Genomic DNA, 19,270 nt, shown 5'->3' on the forward strand with positions numbered 1-19,270 from the left:
TCGCTACACTGGCGAGTTCCGGCGAGTGGGGCTCCCCAGTGTACAAAGTGGGGCTGTGTGTGTCCTTGGCCCTGCTGAGGCCCCTTATACAACGCCAGTCACTGTGAGTGCTTGAAACATGTGGCTAAACGTGCTCGCTATGGGACTTTGTTCCCAATTAGTTGAATCGCGCCCATTGTGTGTACTCTGTCATCATGGCCGTTTTCATTGGCTTGAATAAACATCCTTTTACTTACCTTCTCTGGTCTCCTAGGTCTTCGTAGTCTTTAAATTATCTGAAATTGTAGAATGCTAGGGCAGCGCAGCGCAGTGGTTAGCACTGCCGTCTCAGGGCACCGAGGGCCCGGATTTGATTCCGGCCCTGGGTCACTGTCCATGTGGACTTTGCACATTCTTCCGGTGTCTGCGTGGGTCTCACCCCCACAACCCAAAGATGTGCACAATAGGTGAATTGGCTACGCTAAATTGCCCCTTAATTGGAAAAAAATAATTGGGTACTCAAAATTTATTTTACAAATCATTGTAAAGAAGTAAAGAAGGAGGCCATTCAGCCTTTTGTGATTGTGCTAGCTCTTTGAAAGATCTATCCAGTTTGTCCCACTCCAAAGTTCTGCAAATTTATCCCCTTCAAGTATTTATTCAATTTCCCCATTTTGGAAGTTCCTCTTCAATCTGCTTTCAGCGCCCTTTCAGCCAGTGAGTCAATGGTCTCCATCTGAGCTGCAAAGTTCAGAGATTCTGTGAAATTTCAACTTTGCAGCAGATCACAGATAATCTTAAGAACTAGAAATATTTCACACCTTTCTCCACTGACCGCTTTAACTTCCTTCTCTCTTTCAGTTATCTTGCACCCTTATTGAAGTTTCCAGCGTGGTGAGTATGGACAGGAAGTGTGACGCTGAACAGCCCGTCTATTCTCGGAGCTGCTGTGTTGTCCTCATGGGAAATTCTGACCAAATTTCAGGCCATTAACATTGGAGTCTCAGCATCGGGATAGAATTCATTCCCCAGTTTTTATCTCTACTCAAACTATCACCTCCTCATTAACTTGCTGAAATACATTGGTGCGCAGTACAGCAGCAGCTCGAGTTTACGATTCTCATCTGCAATTTTCAAATAGTCCCATTGCCCTCTCCATTCCCCATCTCTGGGCCAAGTCCAGCCCTGGAACCCTCTGAATTATCTGCCCTTTCCCAATTCTGCTGCCAGACAGGGAGTCAGCATATCTCAGTGAGGGTGATGGGTGAATGGGACTTGGTGTGGGTTTGTCCACTGGGTCACTGCTGAATAGGTTCCCAATCAGAGCTCAATAAGAATGATCGTTTATAAACACTATTAACGATAAATTTTTTCGAACTGAAGATGATATTACCTTGAAGAAGTGAGAAGAGGAAATAAGATTTCCCGATCATTGTCCCCTCCAGATATTTCATCAGCTTCTCACTCTCAAACTCTGAAAGAGAAAGGAGTTAATGAGATCTCACCTCTTGTCCGATAACTCTCGAGCAAACTGCTTTTAAAATATTCATTGGATTCTGTGTGGGATGATAGGTGTTCTGCAGAGAGTGACAAGGCTTTAAGAAGAAACCTCAATAAGGGACTCCCATTTCTATAGCGCCTTTCACCATCTCAGGATGTCCTAGAAAGATGTTCTGTACAACAGACGTGAGCCTCAAATCCAGATCTCAATGAAAAGCTGAAATCTTTCAATCATTAGAATCTGTCTTTGTAAAGTCACAACATCCACAATGTGAGCCATAGAAGTGAATTCCAATCGTTAGTTACTTACCCACGACCTTACCCGCAGCCTTTACCAATAAACCCCCAAACCTCAACTCAGAGGCAGGAAATCTGGCATTCAAGTTTCCAATCCAGAATCTTAAGTTTCATGATCCTGGTAAATACTTTCTAGAATAATTACAGGGGGAGAACCAGTACTGAAAGGATGCCACAGTTAGAAGGTCAGTACTGAGAATGTGCTGCACTGTTGGAGGGTCAGTACAGAGGGTGCACTGCACTGCCAAAATGTTAGGCATGAAGCGGTGTATCAGTTTTGGTGGACTTGTACTGAGGGACTGTCACAATGTCAGACGATCAGTACTCTGGGAATACTGCATTTTCTGATAGTCATTAGTAAGGGAGTGCTGCACTGTCGGAGTGTCAGTCCTGAGGGAGAGCTGCATAGTCGGAGGGTCAGCACTGAGGGAGTGCTACACTGTTGGAGGGTCAGAACTGAGGAGGGCTGCATTACTGGATGGTCAGTACTGAAGGAGTACCACACAGTTGGAAGGTCAGGACTAAGGAAGTGCTGCACTGTCGCCAGGTAACTACGAAGGGAATGTGCACTGTTGGAGTTTGCATTGTAGGAGGGTCAGTACTGAGGGAAGGCTGCACTGTCAGTGGGTCAGTACTGAGGAAGTGTAGGAATGTTGGAGCGTCAGTACTGAGGAGTACCACACTATCAGGGGGTCAGCACTGAGGGAGTGCTGCACTGTTGAGGTTCTGTCACGAGGGAGTGCTCCACTGTTGGTGGGTCAATACAGACAGAGTGTTGAACTTGCAGTCGTCCGGGCAAATGGGGAGCTGGTGGTACGCGGATCTGAGGTCCACCGTGGAAAAGACCTTGTATTGTTCAATCTGATTGACCAAATCAGATACGTGGGGAAGAGGGACCGCGTTGAGCTGCGTATACCTGTTGATGGTCTGGCTATAATCGATGACCATCCTGTGTTTCTCCCCGGTCTTTACGACCACTACTTGAGCTCTCCAGGTGCTGTTGCTAGCCTCTGTACTCGAGACCTCTCGCAATGAAGGCCAACCTACCATTAACTTTCTTTACCGCCTGCTGCACCTGCATGCTTACCTTCAGCGAATGGTGCACAAGGACACCCAGGTCCCGCAGCACACTCTACTCTCCCAATTTCCAACCATTCATGTAGTAACCTGCCTTCCTGTTTTCGCTTCCAAAGTGAATAACCTCTCACTTATCCAAATTATACTGCATCTGCCATTGATTTGCCCACTCACCCAAACTGTCCAGGTCATGCTGTAGGATCTCTGCATCTTCGTCACAGTTCACCCTCCCACTCAACTTGGTATCACCTGCAAACTTTGAGATGTTACATCTTGTTCACTCATCCAAATCATTAATACGTATTGTGAATAGCTGGGATACGAACACTTATCCCTGTGGCACCCCACTGGTTGCTGTCTGCCAATTTGAAAATGACCCATTAATTCCTACTCTTTGTTTCCTCTCTGCCAACCAGTTTTCTATTCACCTCAATATACTTCCCCCAATACCATGCGCTTTAATCTTGCACAATAATCTCTTATGCGAAACTTTGCCAAATGCCTTCTGAAAGACCCAAAATACCACATCGACTGGCTCCCCCTTGTCAACTGTACTGGTTACATCTTCAAAGAATTCCAACATATTTGTCAAGCACGATTTCCCCTTCATCAATCCATGCTGACTCTGACTGATCATGCCACTGCTTTCTAAATGTTCCGCTATAAAGTCCTTGATAATGGATTCAAGAATTTTCCCCAGTACCGATGTTAGGCTTCCTGGTTTATAACTCCCTGCTTTCTCTCTTTTTTGTCTTTTGTTTCATTGTCACAAATAGGCTTCCATTAACACTGCAATGTGAAAAGCCCCTAGGCACAAGATTCCGGCGCCTGTTCGGGTACACGGAGGGAGAATTCAGAATTCTCAGCTGGGACAGAAATTGAACACGCGCTGGGGGTTCAATTCCTACCTCCCTTTTTGTGTATTGGAGTGACATTCGTTACCCTCCAATCTGCAGGGACTGTCCCAGAGTCTATAGAATCCTGGAAGATGACCATCAATGCATCTACTATTTCCAGAGTCACCTCCTTAAGACTCTGGGATACAGATTCTCAGGCCCTGGGGATTTGTCCACCTTCAATCCCATCAATTTTCCCAGCATCTTTTCTCTACTACTATTAATCTCCCACAGTTCTTCCCTTTCACTAAACGTTTCATTCTCCAACATTTCTGGTACCTGATTTGTGTCGTCTTTTGTGAAGACAGAAGCAAAGTGTGTATTCAATCGCTCAGCCATTTCTTTGTCCCTGAAATTCATTCTCCTCTTTCTGTCTGTAGGGGGCCTACTTGTGTCTTCACCAAACTCTTTCTCTTCATATATCGAAAGAAACTCTCAGTGTCATAGAACGTAGAAAAATACAGCACAGAACAGGCCCTTCGGCCCACGATGTTGTGCCGAACCTTTGTCCTAGATTAGTCATAGATTATCATAGAATTTACAGTGCAGGAGGCCATTCGGCCTATTGAGCCTGCACCGGCTCTTGGAAAGAGTACCCTACCCAAGGTCAACACCTCCACCCTATCCCCATAACCCAGTAACCCCACCCAACACAAAGGGCAATTTTGGACACGAAGGGCAATTTATCATGGCCAGTCCACCCAATCTGCACATCCCTGGACCGCGGGAGGAAACTGGTGCACCCGGAGGAAACCCACGCACACACTGGGAGAATGCACAGACTCCGCACAGACAGCGACCCAAGCCGGAATCGAACCTGGGACCCCAGAGCTGTGAAGCAATTGGGCTATCCACAATGCTACCATGCTACCCTTAAGAACTAATTACTCTACACTCCATTATTCTACCGTAATCCATGTACCTATCCAATAGCCGCTTGAAGGTCCCTCATATTTCCGACTTAACTACTTCCACAGGCAGTGCATTCCATGCCCCCACTACTCTCTGGGTAAAGTCTTTATGTTCTCTGCAAGCTTCCTTTCTTACTGTACTTTCACCTTCTTAATCAATACCTTCATCCTTCTATGCTGAATTCTAAACTGCTCCCAATCCTCAGACCTATTGGCCAAGATTCTCCGACCCTGCGCCGGGTCGGAGACTCCTCAGGGGGACGCGAGAATCGCATCCAGCCGCCAGCTTCCCGATCTCCCCTGGCGTTTATCGGGCGCCCGCGGGATTCCCGCGGGGGTCCGTTGATAGCAACCCCCCCCCCTCCCCGGGTGAATCTCCGGGCCCCGACGGGCCAAGTGGCTGCCGAGTTCGGCTGTGTCCCGCCAGCATTGGTTACTCACATCCCACACGGCAGAATCTGGAAAGTGTGGCTGCAGGGACCGTCCTGGAGGGGGCGGGGGGATCTGACCCCGGGAGGGGGCCCCCATGGTGGCCTGGCCCACGATCGTGACCTACCGATCGGCAAGCGGGCTGGTTCCGTGGGGGCCTATTTTCCTCTGCACTGGGCCCCTTTAGGGCTCTGCCATATTTCCCGGGGACCGGCGCAGAGAAGGGAACCCCCACACATGTGCAGAATCATGCTGACCATAGTGCGCATGTGCGGAATCATGCCAGCCGTTCCGCGCATGCATGAACTCGCGCCGGCCATTCTGCGCCGTCTGGAGCTGCGGGGACCACTCTGGCTCCGACCTAGCCCCGTAGGAGCCCCGTAGCTTTTCACGCTGGCATTGGGATATAGCCCCATTATTGGAGAATCCCACCCGTTATTTTTCATGGCCAATCTGTACGCTTCTTCCTTGGATCGGATACTATTTCTAATTTCCTTTGTAATTGATAGATTGGCTCTCTTCCCCATTTTGCTGTTATGCCAGACAGGAATGAACAGTTGCTGCAGTTCCCCTATGCATTCCTTGAATGTTTGACATTGCCTATCCATTGTCATCCCTTTAAGTAACTCTCCCTAATCTATCAAGGCCAACTCATGCCTCATATCTTCGTAGTTTCCTTTCATAAGATTCAGTACCTGAGTTTCCGAATCAACTACTTCACTCTCCAATTTGATAAAATATTCTTTCATGTTATGGTCGCTCATCCCCAAGGGGTCTCGCACAGCCAGATTGGCAATGATTCCCTTCTCATGACACAGTACCCAGTCTAAGATGGCCTGCTCTCCAGTTGGTTCCTCCAGATATTGGTCAAGAAAACCATCCCGTATACATTCCGGGAATTCCTACTCTACGGCATTGTGGCTAATTGGATTTGCCCAATCTATGTTAAGATTAAAATCACCCATGATCACCGATATTCCCTTATTACATGCATCTTTAATTTTGTGTTTAATGCCATTCCCAACATCACCACTGCAGTTTGGGTGTCTATATATGATACCCACTAATGTTTTTGCCCCTTTGTATTCCTCAACTGTACCCATAAAGAATCCACATTGTCAGAGCTAATATCCTTTCTCACTATTGTTAATTTCCACTTTAACCAGCAATGCCACACCACCACCTTTTCTTTTATGCCTGTCCTTCCTAAATACTGAATAGCCTGGGACATTCAGTTTCTATCCCTGGTCACCCTGCAGCCATGTCTCCGTAATCCCAATTATATTGTACCCATTTATACCTATCTGCGTGATTAGTTCATCCACTTTATTGCAAATGCTCCGTGCATTAAGGCATAGAGCCTTTAAGTTTGTCTTTTTCAAATTCGGGGGCAGCAGGGTAGCATGGTGGTCAGCATAAATGCTTCACAGCTCCAGGGTCCCAGGTTCGATTCCCGGCTGGGTCACTGTCTGTGTGGAGTCTGCATGTCCTCCCCCTGTGTGCGTGGGTTTCCTCCGGGTGCTCCGGTTTCCTCCCACAGTCCAAAGATGTGCTGGTTAGGTGGATTGGCCATGCTAAATTGCCCGTTGTGTCCTAATAAAAGTAAGGTTAAGGGGGAGGTTGTTGGGTCATGGGTTATGGGTTACGGGTATAGGGTGGATACATGGGTTTGAGTAGGGTGATCATGGCTCGGCACAACATTGAGGGCCGAAGGGCCTGTTCTGTGCTGTACTGTTCTATGTTCTATGTTCTAAATTGTTTATTCTGCTCCCAATATTTTTATCTTTTGCCCTGTTTGAATTTTGGCGTTGATTTCCCCACCTATCACTTTTCTTATTCCCTTTTCTACCTTTTGTTTTCGTCCTTGTTCCCTCTTTCTCTGACTCCTTGCATAGGTTCGCATCCCCCTGGTTTGAGAGCCTCTGTCCATCATAGCCACATCAGTATGTTTCTTCTGTGCGTTATTGTGAAAGAAAGGACTTGAGCAACTAAACAAGCGATTGTATCTTTTGTTCAGAACTTTGAGATGTCTTGAATTTACCACTTCCTATTTTAGATGATGGTCAGGATTTCAGCAACTCCCACTGTCAGAGGGTCAATACTGAGGGAATTCTGCACAGTCGTGGGGTCAGTACTGAGCAATCCTCCACTGCACTGTCGGAGGCTCAGTACTGAGGGAATTCTGCACAGTCGTGGGGTCAGTACTGAGCAAGCCTCCACTGCACTGTCGGAGAGTCAGTACTGAGGGAATTCTGCACTGTCGGAGGTCCAGTACTAGGGAATTCTGTACTGATGGAGGGTCCATACTGAGAGAGTGATGTACTGTTGGATGGTCAGTACTGAGCGAGCCTCCGCTACTCTGTCGGAGGGTCGGTACTGAGGGAGTGCCGCACTGTCAGAGCGTCTGTACTGAGGGAGTGCTGCACAGTCAGAGGGTCAGTACTGAGAGAGTGCTGCACTGTCACAGGGTTAGTACTGATGGAATGCTGCACAGTTGGAGGGTCAGTACTGAGGCAATTCTGCATTGTCGGATGGTCAGTACTGAGGGAGTGCTCCTCCGTCGATCAGAAGAATGTTCTATAAAACAGTTTTGAGCCTCACACCCAGATATCAATACTAAATAGAAATATTTCAATATCACCAATCATTGGAACCTTTCTTTATAAAGTCACAGCATCAACAACGGACAATGTTGGTCATGGATGTAAATTCCATTTGTTTATTACTTACCCAGGATCTGTCCGGCTGCTTGACTGGAGAGCTAGTTTCGACACAATCTGCTTGGATTGAATGAGTTCTTCCTCTGCTGCTCCCTCTGTGCATTTCACCAGAAAGGCTTGATCTGTCACTTTGACTCAAAATGAGGAAGCTGTAGCAAAGTGAGAAAACAGCACTTTTCCCTCTCCTAACAGCAAACCCTGTGGCTATAAAAGAATATCAGAACATAATCGGAACACGAGATGGACATCCAGCCCCTCAAGCCTGCTCCACCATTTAATCATACACTACCTAACCTGGCCTTAACTCCACTTTCCTGCTTGCCCCCCATAACCTTTGACTCCTGTGATTAATGTAAGAAATTGTCATATGTTATATTTATTTGCAGTAATGAAATTAGGACACAGAACATACAGTGCAGAAGGAGGCCATTCGGCCCATCGAGTCTGCACCGACACATTTAAGCCCTCACTTCCACCCCATCCCCGCAACCCAACAACCCCTCCCACCCTTTTTGGTCACTGAGGGCAATTTATCATAGCCAATCCACCTAACCTGCACGTCTTTGAACTGTGGGAGGAAAGTGAAGTATCCGGAGGAAACCCACGCAGACACGGGGAGAATGTGCAGACTCCGCACAGACAGTGACCCAACAGGGAATCAAACCTGGGACCCTGGCGCTGTGAAGCTACAATGCTATCCATTTGTGCTACCATGCTGCCCTGCCTGTGTTCAGATGCATGCAGACAGTATGACTACTCGAGCTGTGATCAAGGTGTTGTAAAAATGAGCTAATCATTGATTTGCAGCTAAAGCTAATAGATATTGAGAACATTTACTTGTTTACAGATATATAGTTAATGGAATATTATTTATGTTTGAAAGACCTCTGGGGTGTACATATTTTATGATTTGTATTGTGTTTGGTCTTGGCTAAACGTGTCAAGAGACGTCTTGTGTGAAGGCACAGAATAACGTCTGATACTTTGAGTACATGATGTGGAGATGCCGGCATTGGACTGGGGTCGGCACAGTAAGAAGTCTTGCAACGCCAGGTTAAAGTCTAACAGGTTTATTTGGAATCACTAGTTTTCGGAGTGTAGCTCCTTCATCAGGTGAATCATTCTTTGTTTGGTTTGGTCTTACTGAATTTAAAGACAGCAAGTCTAAGGAGCTGTGGTTTTCACGCGTTGATACTCTGACAGTTTATCTTAGATCAGAGAATCATATAATTTACACAGGCCCTTGGAAAGAGGACCCTACTTTTTCAAAAAATTTATTTAGAGTACCTAATTCATTTTTCCCAATTAAGGGGCAATTTAGTGTGGCCAATCCACCTACCCTGCACATCTTTGGGCTGTGGGGGCGAAACCCATGCAAACACGGGAAGAATGTGCAAACTCCACACACAAGTGACCCAGAGCCGGGATCGAACCTGGGACCTCGGCGCCATGAGGCAGCAGGGCTAACCCTCTGCGCCACCGAGCTGCCTTAAGAGTACCCTACTTAAGCACACACTTCTACCATACCCCCGTTAACCAGTAACCCCACCAAAACTATTTTGTGCACTAAGGACAATTTAACATGGCCCCTACACCTAATCTGCACAACTTTGGACTGTGAGAGGAAACCGGAGCACCCGGAGGAAACCCACGCAGACACAGGGAGAACGTGCAGACTGCAGACAGACAGTACCCAAGCCAGGAATTGAACCTAGGTTCCTGGTGCTGTGAAGCAACAGTGCTAACCACTGTGCTACAGTGCGCCCCCCAATAGGGCTTAATAGGGAGTGACTTCTAAAATGGATCTTTCAGAGGCTAAAGGTGTGATTCAACAATCTTGTCGTGTCAACTCGGAGTCAAGACCGACGGTTGAATCCTGGGAGCAACCGAAATCGGACTCATAGAGCCCAACGCGATCTAGGTCTCGCCCTCGCTGTTGATAGGCAAGTATTAAATCTTTTCAAAGATTTTATTTCTGAGGGTAAGATTTACTCGTGTACAAGGTGGAGTACGTAAGGAAGTTAAAATCTTAAGAGATTTGGGAGCAAGTTAATTTTTAATGGTGAGAGTTAAGGAGATATGTAGTTCAGAAGTAGTATTGCAAGAAAAGTGCATATATGTGGGATTGATGGTGAACTGAATAGTCCATTAAGTAAGCTAAGGTTAGGGAGTGTGGTGAAATGTGTCGAAGTGGTGGTAAGACTAATAGAGAAATTACCTTTTTCAGATAACAGCTTATCCTGGGTAATGATATCGCTGGATCACAGGTGGGAGTGATACCTACTGTGGTTGAAAAGCCAATGAAAAGCCAATCAATTGAGGTGTTGCAAGAAGCATATGTGGGGTGTTTCCAGATTGTGTGGTAACAGGATCACAAAGCCACAGGGCAAAGATAAGGAGACTGAGGTTCAGTTATCAGAAACAATCATTGACCAGATTGTTGATAAGGAACAAGAGCGGTGGAGGATGAAGCTGATAACATTAGTTCAGGTAAATTAGTCAAATTGTAACAGAAAGATTTTGAGTTAAAGTGTTGAATCAGAAACCACACACAGAGATAGACTTTGAGTAGAAATAATGTATTGCTGAGAAAGTGGAGCCCTTTATATATTCAGTCAGTTGAGAAATGGACAGGACTTCATCAAGTAATGTTACCAGTGGGCTATAGAAAGGAGGCTTTGCAGGTAGAACATCAGGGCTGGGAATCCCCCCTACCCAGCAGGGCGGGGGGGTCTCAGTGTACCGGAGTGGCGAGAACCACTCCGGCGTCGGGCCTCCCCAAAGGTTTGTAATTCTCCGCAACTTTAGGGGCTAGGCCCGCGCCGGAGTGGCTCCCGCTCTGCCGACCGGCGTCAGTGCTGGCCGAAAGGCCTTCGCCGGTCGGCGTGAGTCCGCGCATGCGCCGGAGCGTCAGCGGCCGATGATGTCATCCCGGCGCATGCGCGGTGGAGGGGGTCTCTTCCGCCTCCGCCAGGTAGGAGGCCGTGGCGGCGGCGGAAGAAAAAGAGTGCCCTCCACGGACTAGGCCCGCCCGCCGATCGGTGGGCCCTGATCGCGGGCCAGGCCACCGTGGGTGCACCCCCCGGGGTCAGATCGCCCCGCGCCCCCCCAGGACCCCGGGTCCCGCTCGCGCCGCCTGCTCCCGCCGGCACCAGAGGTGGTTTAAACCTCGTCGGCGGGAGAGGCCTGACAGCGGTGGGACTTTGTCCCATCGCGTGCCGGAGAATCACCGTGGGGGGGCCCGCCAACTGGCATGGGGGGCACGCCGACCGGCGGGGCGCGATGCCCGCCCCCGCCGATTCCCGGGTGGCGGGGAATTCCGGCCACGGCGGGGGCGGGATTTAAACGGGCCCCGGGCGATTCCCCGACCCTGCGGGGGTCGGAGAATTCCGACCCAGGTTCCAGTAGGCAGGCATTTAGGAGTAAGGAAAACTCAAGTGAAAATAAAAAGCATTTTATTGGCCTCGCCTGCATAAGAATTTTGTGGATTATGTCACACATGTCAGGTGATAAGAAAACCTCAGGCGGTAATAAAACCTATTTACTTAATAACCATTCTGGCTTTTGAGGAAATTTTTACTTGGGTTCAATGAATTGCGTGGGACCCTTTCCTAAGCTGAAAAGTGGGAACCGGTACGGCCAAACCCTTACCATCCCCACATGCCAGCATCTATACCAGCCTCCATGGGCGGGTGCCCTGGCCACTGAGACCACCAGCTACCCAACCCCCAGGCTGCATACGATGGACCACCTTACAGAGTTATTGTATGTGTTCTCCACCTCCCCGCTCCCCATAAGAAGGCCTCGCACAACCGCCTGGAGTGGGAGGAGACCAGAGGGTGACCACCATACCTGCAGCGCCTCACCATGGCTGAGCAGAGGGCCCTGGAGCAGCTCGGAGGAACTGGAGGTCTCTGAGGTGGAGTGAGGTCATGGGCGAGGAAGTGAGATCCCGCTGAGTTGCGGTTCCTCAAGACACGTGTGTCGAGATCCCTCCTTCACCCGACATCACCCTCACCCCCACACCACTCTCACCCCACACCACTCTCACCTCACACCACTCTCACCTCACACCACTCTCACCCCACACCACTCTCACCCCATACCACTCTCACCCCACACCACTCTCACCTCACACCACTCTCACCCCACACCACTCTCACTTCACACCACTCTCACCCCACACCACTCTCACCTCACACCACCCTTAACCCCACCCTCCACTTACCCCAACACCACCCGCACCCCTACACCACCCACACACCCCTCCACCAACAACTGCCCTCCCTAACCTTCCCTAACCATTCCTTCCTCAGCCCACGGTCTAATCATGCATGTTGTTATGTGTCTTACGGGACCTGCCAGAGATGGGGAAGGTCCATCTGGCATCCCCAGCCGGTGCCAGAGCCAGTTGCCCCTCTCAGCCGAGCACTGATGTGGAGTGCAGCTCGGGTACCAGCCCTCCGCCTGAGATGCAGAAATCCCCGGAGCTCGAGTCTGAGAGTGATACAGATTTCCCGTCACAGCTGTCTCCAACACCCTCCACCATCCCAGACACACTCACCACGGTTGGGTACTTGAGTGAAAAGGTTCCTGGAACACACTCTGGTGCGCACCACGCAATAAACCCGGGAGGAACTCCCGAAGGGGTGGATGTTCGGAGGGCCGGCCGACCCCAGGAACCTCCTGCTGACCAAACGGGTCCCGGGAATCTGGAAATTCCAGTCCCACCCACAGTGCAGATGCAGTAAGAGCGCCAGGGACTATTGAGGGAATATCGGCAAGCATCCAGCACCTGTGAGCGCAGGTGGAGGAGTCCAACCGTGTGCAGGAGCAGGAGATGGTGCTGACAATGCATGCCACGCAAGGCAAGCCAACACCACATGGGTGGCATGTGAAATGGAGGCATAAGGGGCGCCGATTTCGGAAATGGATCAGCATGTCCAAGGCATGGGGCATTCTGTGCGGGCGCTGGCCGAGATCCAGGACAGAATTTCCCTCTCACAGGCAGCCATGTGGCAGAGCCACCTGGACATTGCAGTGGCGCTCCTCAGCATAGCCCAATTACAGCGGGCCATGGGTGAGAACATTGGCGGCATTTCCCAGGGGCTGGCCGGTGTGGCACAGGCACTCAGGGAGGTGGCCGAGTCCAAGACGGGGATGGCGCAGCCCCAGACGGGGATAGTCCACTCCCTGTGCTCCATAGCCATGAGCATGCAGACCCTGGCTGAGACCAGAGCGGGCCTCCAGGACTGGCAATGCCAGGTGGTGGGCAGGGCCTCAGGGGATGGGTCTGCTTGCAGCCCCATCCCATGGCAAACCAAGGGAGGGGGAGATGATGTCACACTCAAGGGCCCCTCCAGAATAATCCAGGCACCTGAATCACATCTTCAGGAGGCCGAAGCACGGCTTGAGCACACTGCTGGTCGCTGCTCGGGTGTCATTGTAGCGGGTCTCCTCATTGGTCTGTGGCTTCCGGATAGGTGACATCAGCCACGGCCACAATGGGTGATCCCTGTCACCCAGGAGCCAACCCCTCATCCAGGGGGTTGCGTCTCAAACATGCCAGGAATTGCCCAGTGTGCCAGGATGAAGGTGTAGTGCACACTGCCCAGGTTGTATGATGTGCAGCTGATGGTCACAGACCAGCTGAGTGGAATCTCTTTCTGTTTGTATAGTGAGGCCTGTTATCGTAGGGGGAATGCATCTCGTCGATCTCCCCCTGAACCCTTGGGCATGCCGGTCATGGCAGCGAACCCCGCTGCCCAAGCATCCTAGTGGACTCGGTCCACATGGAAATAGATGTATTGATCCGCCTGTGCTTATAGGGACTCAGTGACAGCGTGGATGTATCTGTGCACCGAGGTCTGTGAGATATGGTACAGGTCCCCAGTCGGCGCCTGTAAGGACCCCATCGCGTAGAAGTTCGGGGTGACTGTCACCTTGATGGTCGCCGGGAGCCGGTGCCCATCCCCATACCCCTGAGGTACCAAGTGTGCCATCATCTGGCAGATATGCCGCACTGTCTCTCTGATCATCCGTCTGCTCTGTCTCTGACAGCATGTTGGTCTGGGAGCTCCTCGAATGGCACGCGGCACCAGTCCACACGAGGCCTGATGTGGTGCCTCTTTGGCCTGTTGTGCTGCCAGCTGTGCAACCTGGGCAGCTGCCACCTGCCCTTCTGGGCATGCTCCACTGCTGCAGCTTCCACGTCCTCTTCGAGCGGCTCCCACTCATACGGCCGCAGGGCATTCCGTAGAGCTGCGGCAACCACCAGGGCGGCCACCATTCCTGGTCGAACCCCGAAATCCATTACCTGCAGAGGGTGAAAGGCCAACATGTTAGCCTGGTGCATATTCCCGTGGCCAACCAGGTTCGACGGGCTACACCTTGGCCCTGGTTGGAATTGCGGGCTCTACCCCTGCATGTTCCCCTCCCAATCCCCTCACTTCTGCCCCGTTGGTGGCTGGCACCATGGGGGCCTCCAGCAGTGGCTCCCGTCCCTGATGCCAGGGGTACCATTGGCTGGCACTGCCCTCGCTGGTGGCTGCCGTGTGCGTTGCCTCGGGTGGTCCGCCGGTGTGTGGCGGGCGGTTGGGCAGGTCGATTGAGGCAGGGGGTGGCGGTGTGGTGGGAGGTGGGGTGCGGGCGTGGAGGTGGGGGCACCCATACGGCCGGTGCCACTGTGGTGAAGTAGGAGACACGGTGGGTGATCGGTGGGTGCGCAGCAAGATGGCCACCATAATAGCAGTCATTGCCTGGGTCCCGCCCCAGTACCGTGGGGGGGGGGGGGTTAAAGCCTGTCCCCGCCCCGCTCCACCCTCCCCTGGCACAGCCCCTCAGCCAGCACGGCCAGTGTCTGGACTGGCAGCCCGCAGTGGCTCCTCTTCGTGTCCCACCTCCATCTCTCTCTCTCTCTCAGCAGCCACCACATCAGGTTCAAGATTTTTGAGAGCACACGTGGACCCCATTATTAACTCCCCAGTCACATCATCTAAGGGAGCAGAGTTGACTTTATGTACTCTCTTCCTTTTATATACTCATAGAATCTTTTGCCATCTGTTTTTATATTTTGCACCAGATTTCTTTCATAATCTACCTTTGCGTTTTTTATTAATTTTTCACTCACAGTCTGTTGGTCTTTAAAGGTTTCCCAATCCTCCAGCCAGCCACTGACATTTGCAAGATGGCATGCCCTCGTTTTTGCCTTTATCTTGAACCTCCTTGCTTAGCCTCGGATGCAATTTCAGAAGCCGAAACAGTCATCACGTTGTGTCGCCACTCTCTGGAAACCGGGAAGTAAGTGTTTTTTATCAGAATGCGGAAGGAGATGGTTTAACTGTTTGGATAGGGCAATGCAGTGGAACCAGTAAGGAAAATATTGTGACATTGTTTGTGTTTGACAAGTTGCTTCATCTCGTCTAAAGTCATCATTTGTTAAGTAAAAAAAAATTGAACTTTTTTCTATACTTGTTTCAATTTCTAAAGTAATAAGTATATATTTAAAATAAAGCTTGTTTGTTAAAGTAAAGATGCGCATGCTCAACTGAAATTGTTTAATTTTCAGCAGTGAAAAGACATGTACTTGGAAAAATCAGGGGTGGGATTGTCTGTCCCACTGCACCAGACGCCACACCACTTTGCTGGTGTAGGGCTCCTCCGCCGGCGGTGGGATTGTCCAATAGGGTTAACCATTGTGGGCAGCCCACATCGTCGGCAAATTCCCGGGTGTGGGTGCGCTGCCGGTATATTGGAGAATCCCAACAGCGGCCTTTAAATATGAACAATGGAGTCTTTCCGCCAGAGGCAGCGCCAGAGATAAGGTGCCCAGCACGTACACTGATGCCACATGTCCTGTATGTCCGTGCTTTGCCAAACTCATGGAGGAGAGATTCCTCCATTTTGTAGCTGCTACCAAGCAAGCAAAAGGACTGTGTGAAGCACTGAAGATGTTTTGTAATAAGGAAGAGAGGGCCAGAGACACAAGCAGGCCAGGATCTCACAACTAAATCCGCTGGAGAGAGCTTCACAGGAGAGTCCATGACAAGACAAAGCAGTGCTGGTGTGAGCTATATACGGAGCCCCAGGGCCTCTGGTGAACAACTCATTGAGAAGAAACTGAAATCGGGAACAAAGCAGCGTAAAGATGATTTTTTTCAGGTGTGGTTCATTGTGCCAAATCAGAACGCAAAAGCCATTTGTGTTATATTCAGGGAAGTACTGGCAAATGAACATTCAACACCCTCAAATCTTTAAATGCATTTGAAGACTAAGCAAGGCGAGTTTGAGGACAAACCTCTTGACTTTTTCAAAGGCTGCAGTGAGAACTTAAACCGTCAGCTGAAGTCCTGAGAAGAAATCTAGCGTTCAATGAGGACGCAAGTGAGATGATGAGGACGCAAGTGAGATGATGAGGACCAAGCAGGCTCCCCGTCGCACTAATGGTAAGCAATATAGTGTGTTGTGATTGGCGGCCGTCTTGGGTCACGAATGTCAGCTGGCATGGGGTCCAAAGTTCTGTCGGTTGGTAAGAGTGGGTCCGGGTAAAAAGTTTGAAAAATAATGCTCTATTGCACTCGGCATTAGTATGGGAAGTGTGTGGGGGAATTGATGAGAAATCTGCAGAAACATCTGCTGCTTGGTTTCAGAGTGTGGGCTGTCTGACCAGTTTGCCCACTGGTTTATATGAACTATGTACTGAGTGTGAACATTAGAGTATGAAGTGGATTTTGTAACTTGTATTATGGCTCTGAATCTGTATATATCGAAAGGTAGAGTTGCAGAGAAGGAGTGTGTATAATAGTGCATCGAATTTTGTTTCGTAAATGTTTCATTCTTTTCTTATGAGGACAGCAACCGCCCTCAATGTTTTCAAGCAAAAAATAAAAGTTAGGATCTGCCAAGCCACGTTTCGCCCTGGGATCTAACTTGTCCAGTAATAACCCCAGCTGAGAGCATAACATCATTGACATCAAAGTGAATATTAGAGGTTGCTTTAGGACTGAACTGGAAGCTATCACCAGGTTACTGATCATCAGACATTGTGTTATAATAAGCTGTGTTTTGTGTTAATGTGGAAAAATCACAATTTGTGTTATTTCCCATTGCGTGTTGGATGTGAATTGTTGAGTAATTATAACCCAGCACTTACCAGAAATGTGAAGCCGGGTTACCGGGTAACAGTTATGGCGGGAATCAGGTCAAATTCTATTCAGAAAAAACAAGATCCTGCATCTTTTCGTGTCGTGTTGTTTGTACTCAGGGAACAGTCGCCAGTTTTCAGGTCTCCAGAACCGGGTCCGATGGTGAAACTCTGCCGATACGTAATTCTGATCCCTGGAGTCAAAGGATATTAACAGGCTTCCATATTTCTCATCATTTCTCTCCATTGGTTTTCCCAGACACGATTGATAACTGAAATGACACAGAATCTGTACACACAAAACTTCCTGCCTTGTCACCTCTTGTGGAGTCTCACCTTTCCACTGAGGTTCAGCTGGGGAGAGAAATATCAATATTGTACACTGGATAGTTTGGACATCCACCAGACTCAAAATGTACATTTGGGACTTAATTAGGGAGACATTCAATACTGAGGATGACGGCAATAAATTACAGAAAGATATTAATAAACTTACAGAATGGACAGATCATTGACAAATTAATTTCAACATTGATAAATGCGAGGTGTTACATTTAGGTTAGAAAGATATGGAGGGGACTTCCGGTGATGGAGATGTGTTGAGTAGTCACACATCAGGTGGGTCTTCTGCGGCGGCACGGTGGCACAGTGGTTAGCATTGCTGCCTACGGCGCTGAGGACCCGGGTTCGAATCCCGACCCTGGGTCACTGTCCATGAGGAGTTTGCACATTCTCCCCGTGTCTGCGTGGGTTTCACCCCCACAACCCAAAGATGTGCAGGTTAGGTGGATTGGCTACGCTAAATTGCCCCTTAATTGGAAAAAATAATTGGGTACTCTAAATTAAAAAAACAACAAAAAAAAAGGTGGGTCTTCTCCTACAAACCCAAAGATAGGCTCTTTCCTTTGAAATAGTCTGCTAATACAAGGAAAATAAATATCCTCACACCTCAACCAACATCCACGCGAAAGGAGATGCCGAACAACAGCCACTCCAGAGGCCGTGTAGAAGCAAGGGGCGGAATTCTCTGATACTGGGCCAAGTCCTCATGCCCATGAGAAAACGGGTGCAAATCACTCTGGGCTTACCTGGAGAAAGTCCACAGTGATTCTCCGTTTTGCAAGGAGCTTACAGGGCCTGGAGTAGTCCTCGCAGCTCCGGCAGCCGATACGGGGCCCTGCACTTCCGGACGGAGGTCCGAGCATGCGTGTGGCGGCGGCCCCACGCAACATGGCGGACCCACACAGCGGACCAGCTCTGACAATATAGGCCCCCCACGAGATCACCCGTGCCTGCCGATCGGTGGCGCCCGATCACGAGCCTGGCCATCCTGGAATATGTTTGCATTTGAAAACAAGGCTGATGGCAGAAGCTTTGAAGAAGTACTTAAAAGATTCAATCAGCATTGCTCCCCAAGAAAAAACTAAACCTTTGAGCGCTATAAATTCCCTACGCCCACCCAAAACAAGGGAGAGACATCTGATAGCTTCCTCACTGACTTGCAATTGAAAGCGCAGTTGTGCAACTTCCGCACACTCCAGTCATCGATGATACGAGACCAGACAGTGTTTGGAATCTCCAATAATAAAGTGAATGACCAACTACCATGGGAAACAGACCTGAAACATGAAAATGCCATTCAAGTACGTCACGCCAGTGAGTATGCTGCAAAGCAGCTCGAGACGTTGAATCTCCGTAGTTTTGGCACGAATGCAGAAGAGGCGGCCGGCGCCATTAGTGTGGTGATGCAGCTGAATGGGAAGTGTGCTCCCAGGTCAGATGGCCATTTTGAGCAGCCGACCCGATCCCCCATGATATGCCAGCGATGTGGCACTCATCATCCAAATGTGGCAGAGCAAACCACTTTGCCTGGCAATGTTACTCCCGTTGGACGCTGGCGCGACCAAGACAGTTCACTTGGTGGAGGAGACAGACAGCGAAGCCCTGTGTGTCATTGATACGTTTTTCAGTGAGAGCAAATTAATGGCAAACAGCCAACTGGTAATTAATTAAATAATCCCCATTTTGGACAAATTGACTCCAGAGAAATATGATGAATTAGCCGATGCGCACAGAATGGTTCCTGCAGTGGATTCTCAAATACTCGAGGCCATCAAAAAAACGTTCAGGAAGAACAGGTGGATTTGGATTTGTTTATTGTCACGTGTACCGAGGTACAGTGAAAAGTATTTTTCTGCGAGCAGCTCAACAGATGATTCAGTACATGGAAGAAAAGGGAATTAAACAAAATACAAGAAAATACATGAGAATACATAATAGGGCAACACAAGATATACAATGTAACTACATAAGCATTGG

General features: G+C 49.4%; 1 protein-coding gene across 6 annotated transcripts in view; it reads right to left on the reverse strand.

Annotated features, from left to right (window-relative positions):
- LOC119975257 (sialic acid-binding Ig-like lectin 12) overlaps window positions 1-19,270 on the reverse strand; it is a 312,188-nt gene that overhangs the window by 115,165 nt on the left and 177,753 nt on the right. The window contains exons 2-4 of one of the 6 annotated variants that reach the window (XM_038814945.1): window positions 16,961-17,305; window positions 7,820-8,013; window positions 1,373-1,453 (exon numbers count right to left, since the gene is read on the reverse strand). The exons of 4 other annotated variants lie outside the window; for them this stretch is intronic. In XM_038814945.1, coding sequence (XP_038670873.1) covers window positions 1,373-1,433 — 61 coding nt within the window. In that variant the 5' untranslated portion in view covers window positions 1,434-1,453; window positions 7,820-8,013; window positions 16,961-17,305. The remainder of the gene's footprint in view (window positions 1-1,372; window positions 1,454-7,819; window positions 8,014-16,960; window positions 17,306-19,270) is intronic. One more of the 6 variants, XM_038814946.1, reaches the window with a different exon arrangement.

This window comes from Scyliorhinus canicula, chromosome 12 (assembly GCF_902713615.1).
Source record: "Scyliorhinus canicula chromosome 12, sScyCan1.1, whole genome shotgun sequence".
Lineage (NCBI taxonomy): Eukaryota > Metazoa > Chordata > Chondrichthyes > Carcharhiniformes > Scyliorhinidae > Scyliorhinus > Scyliorhinus canicula.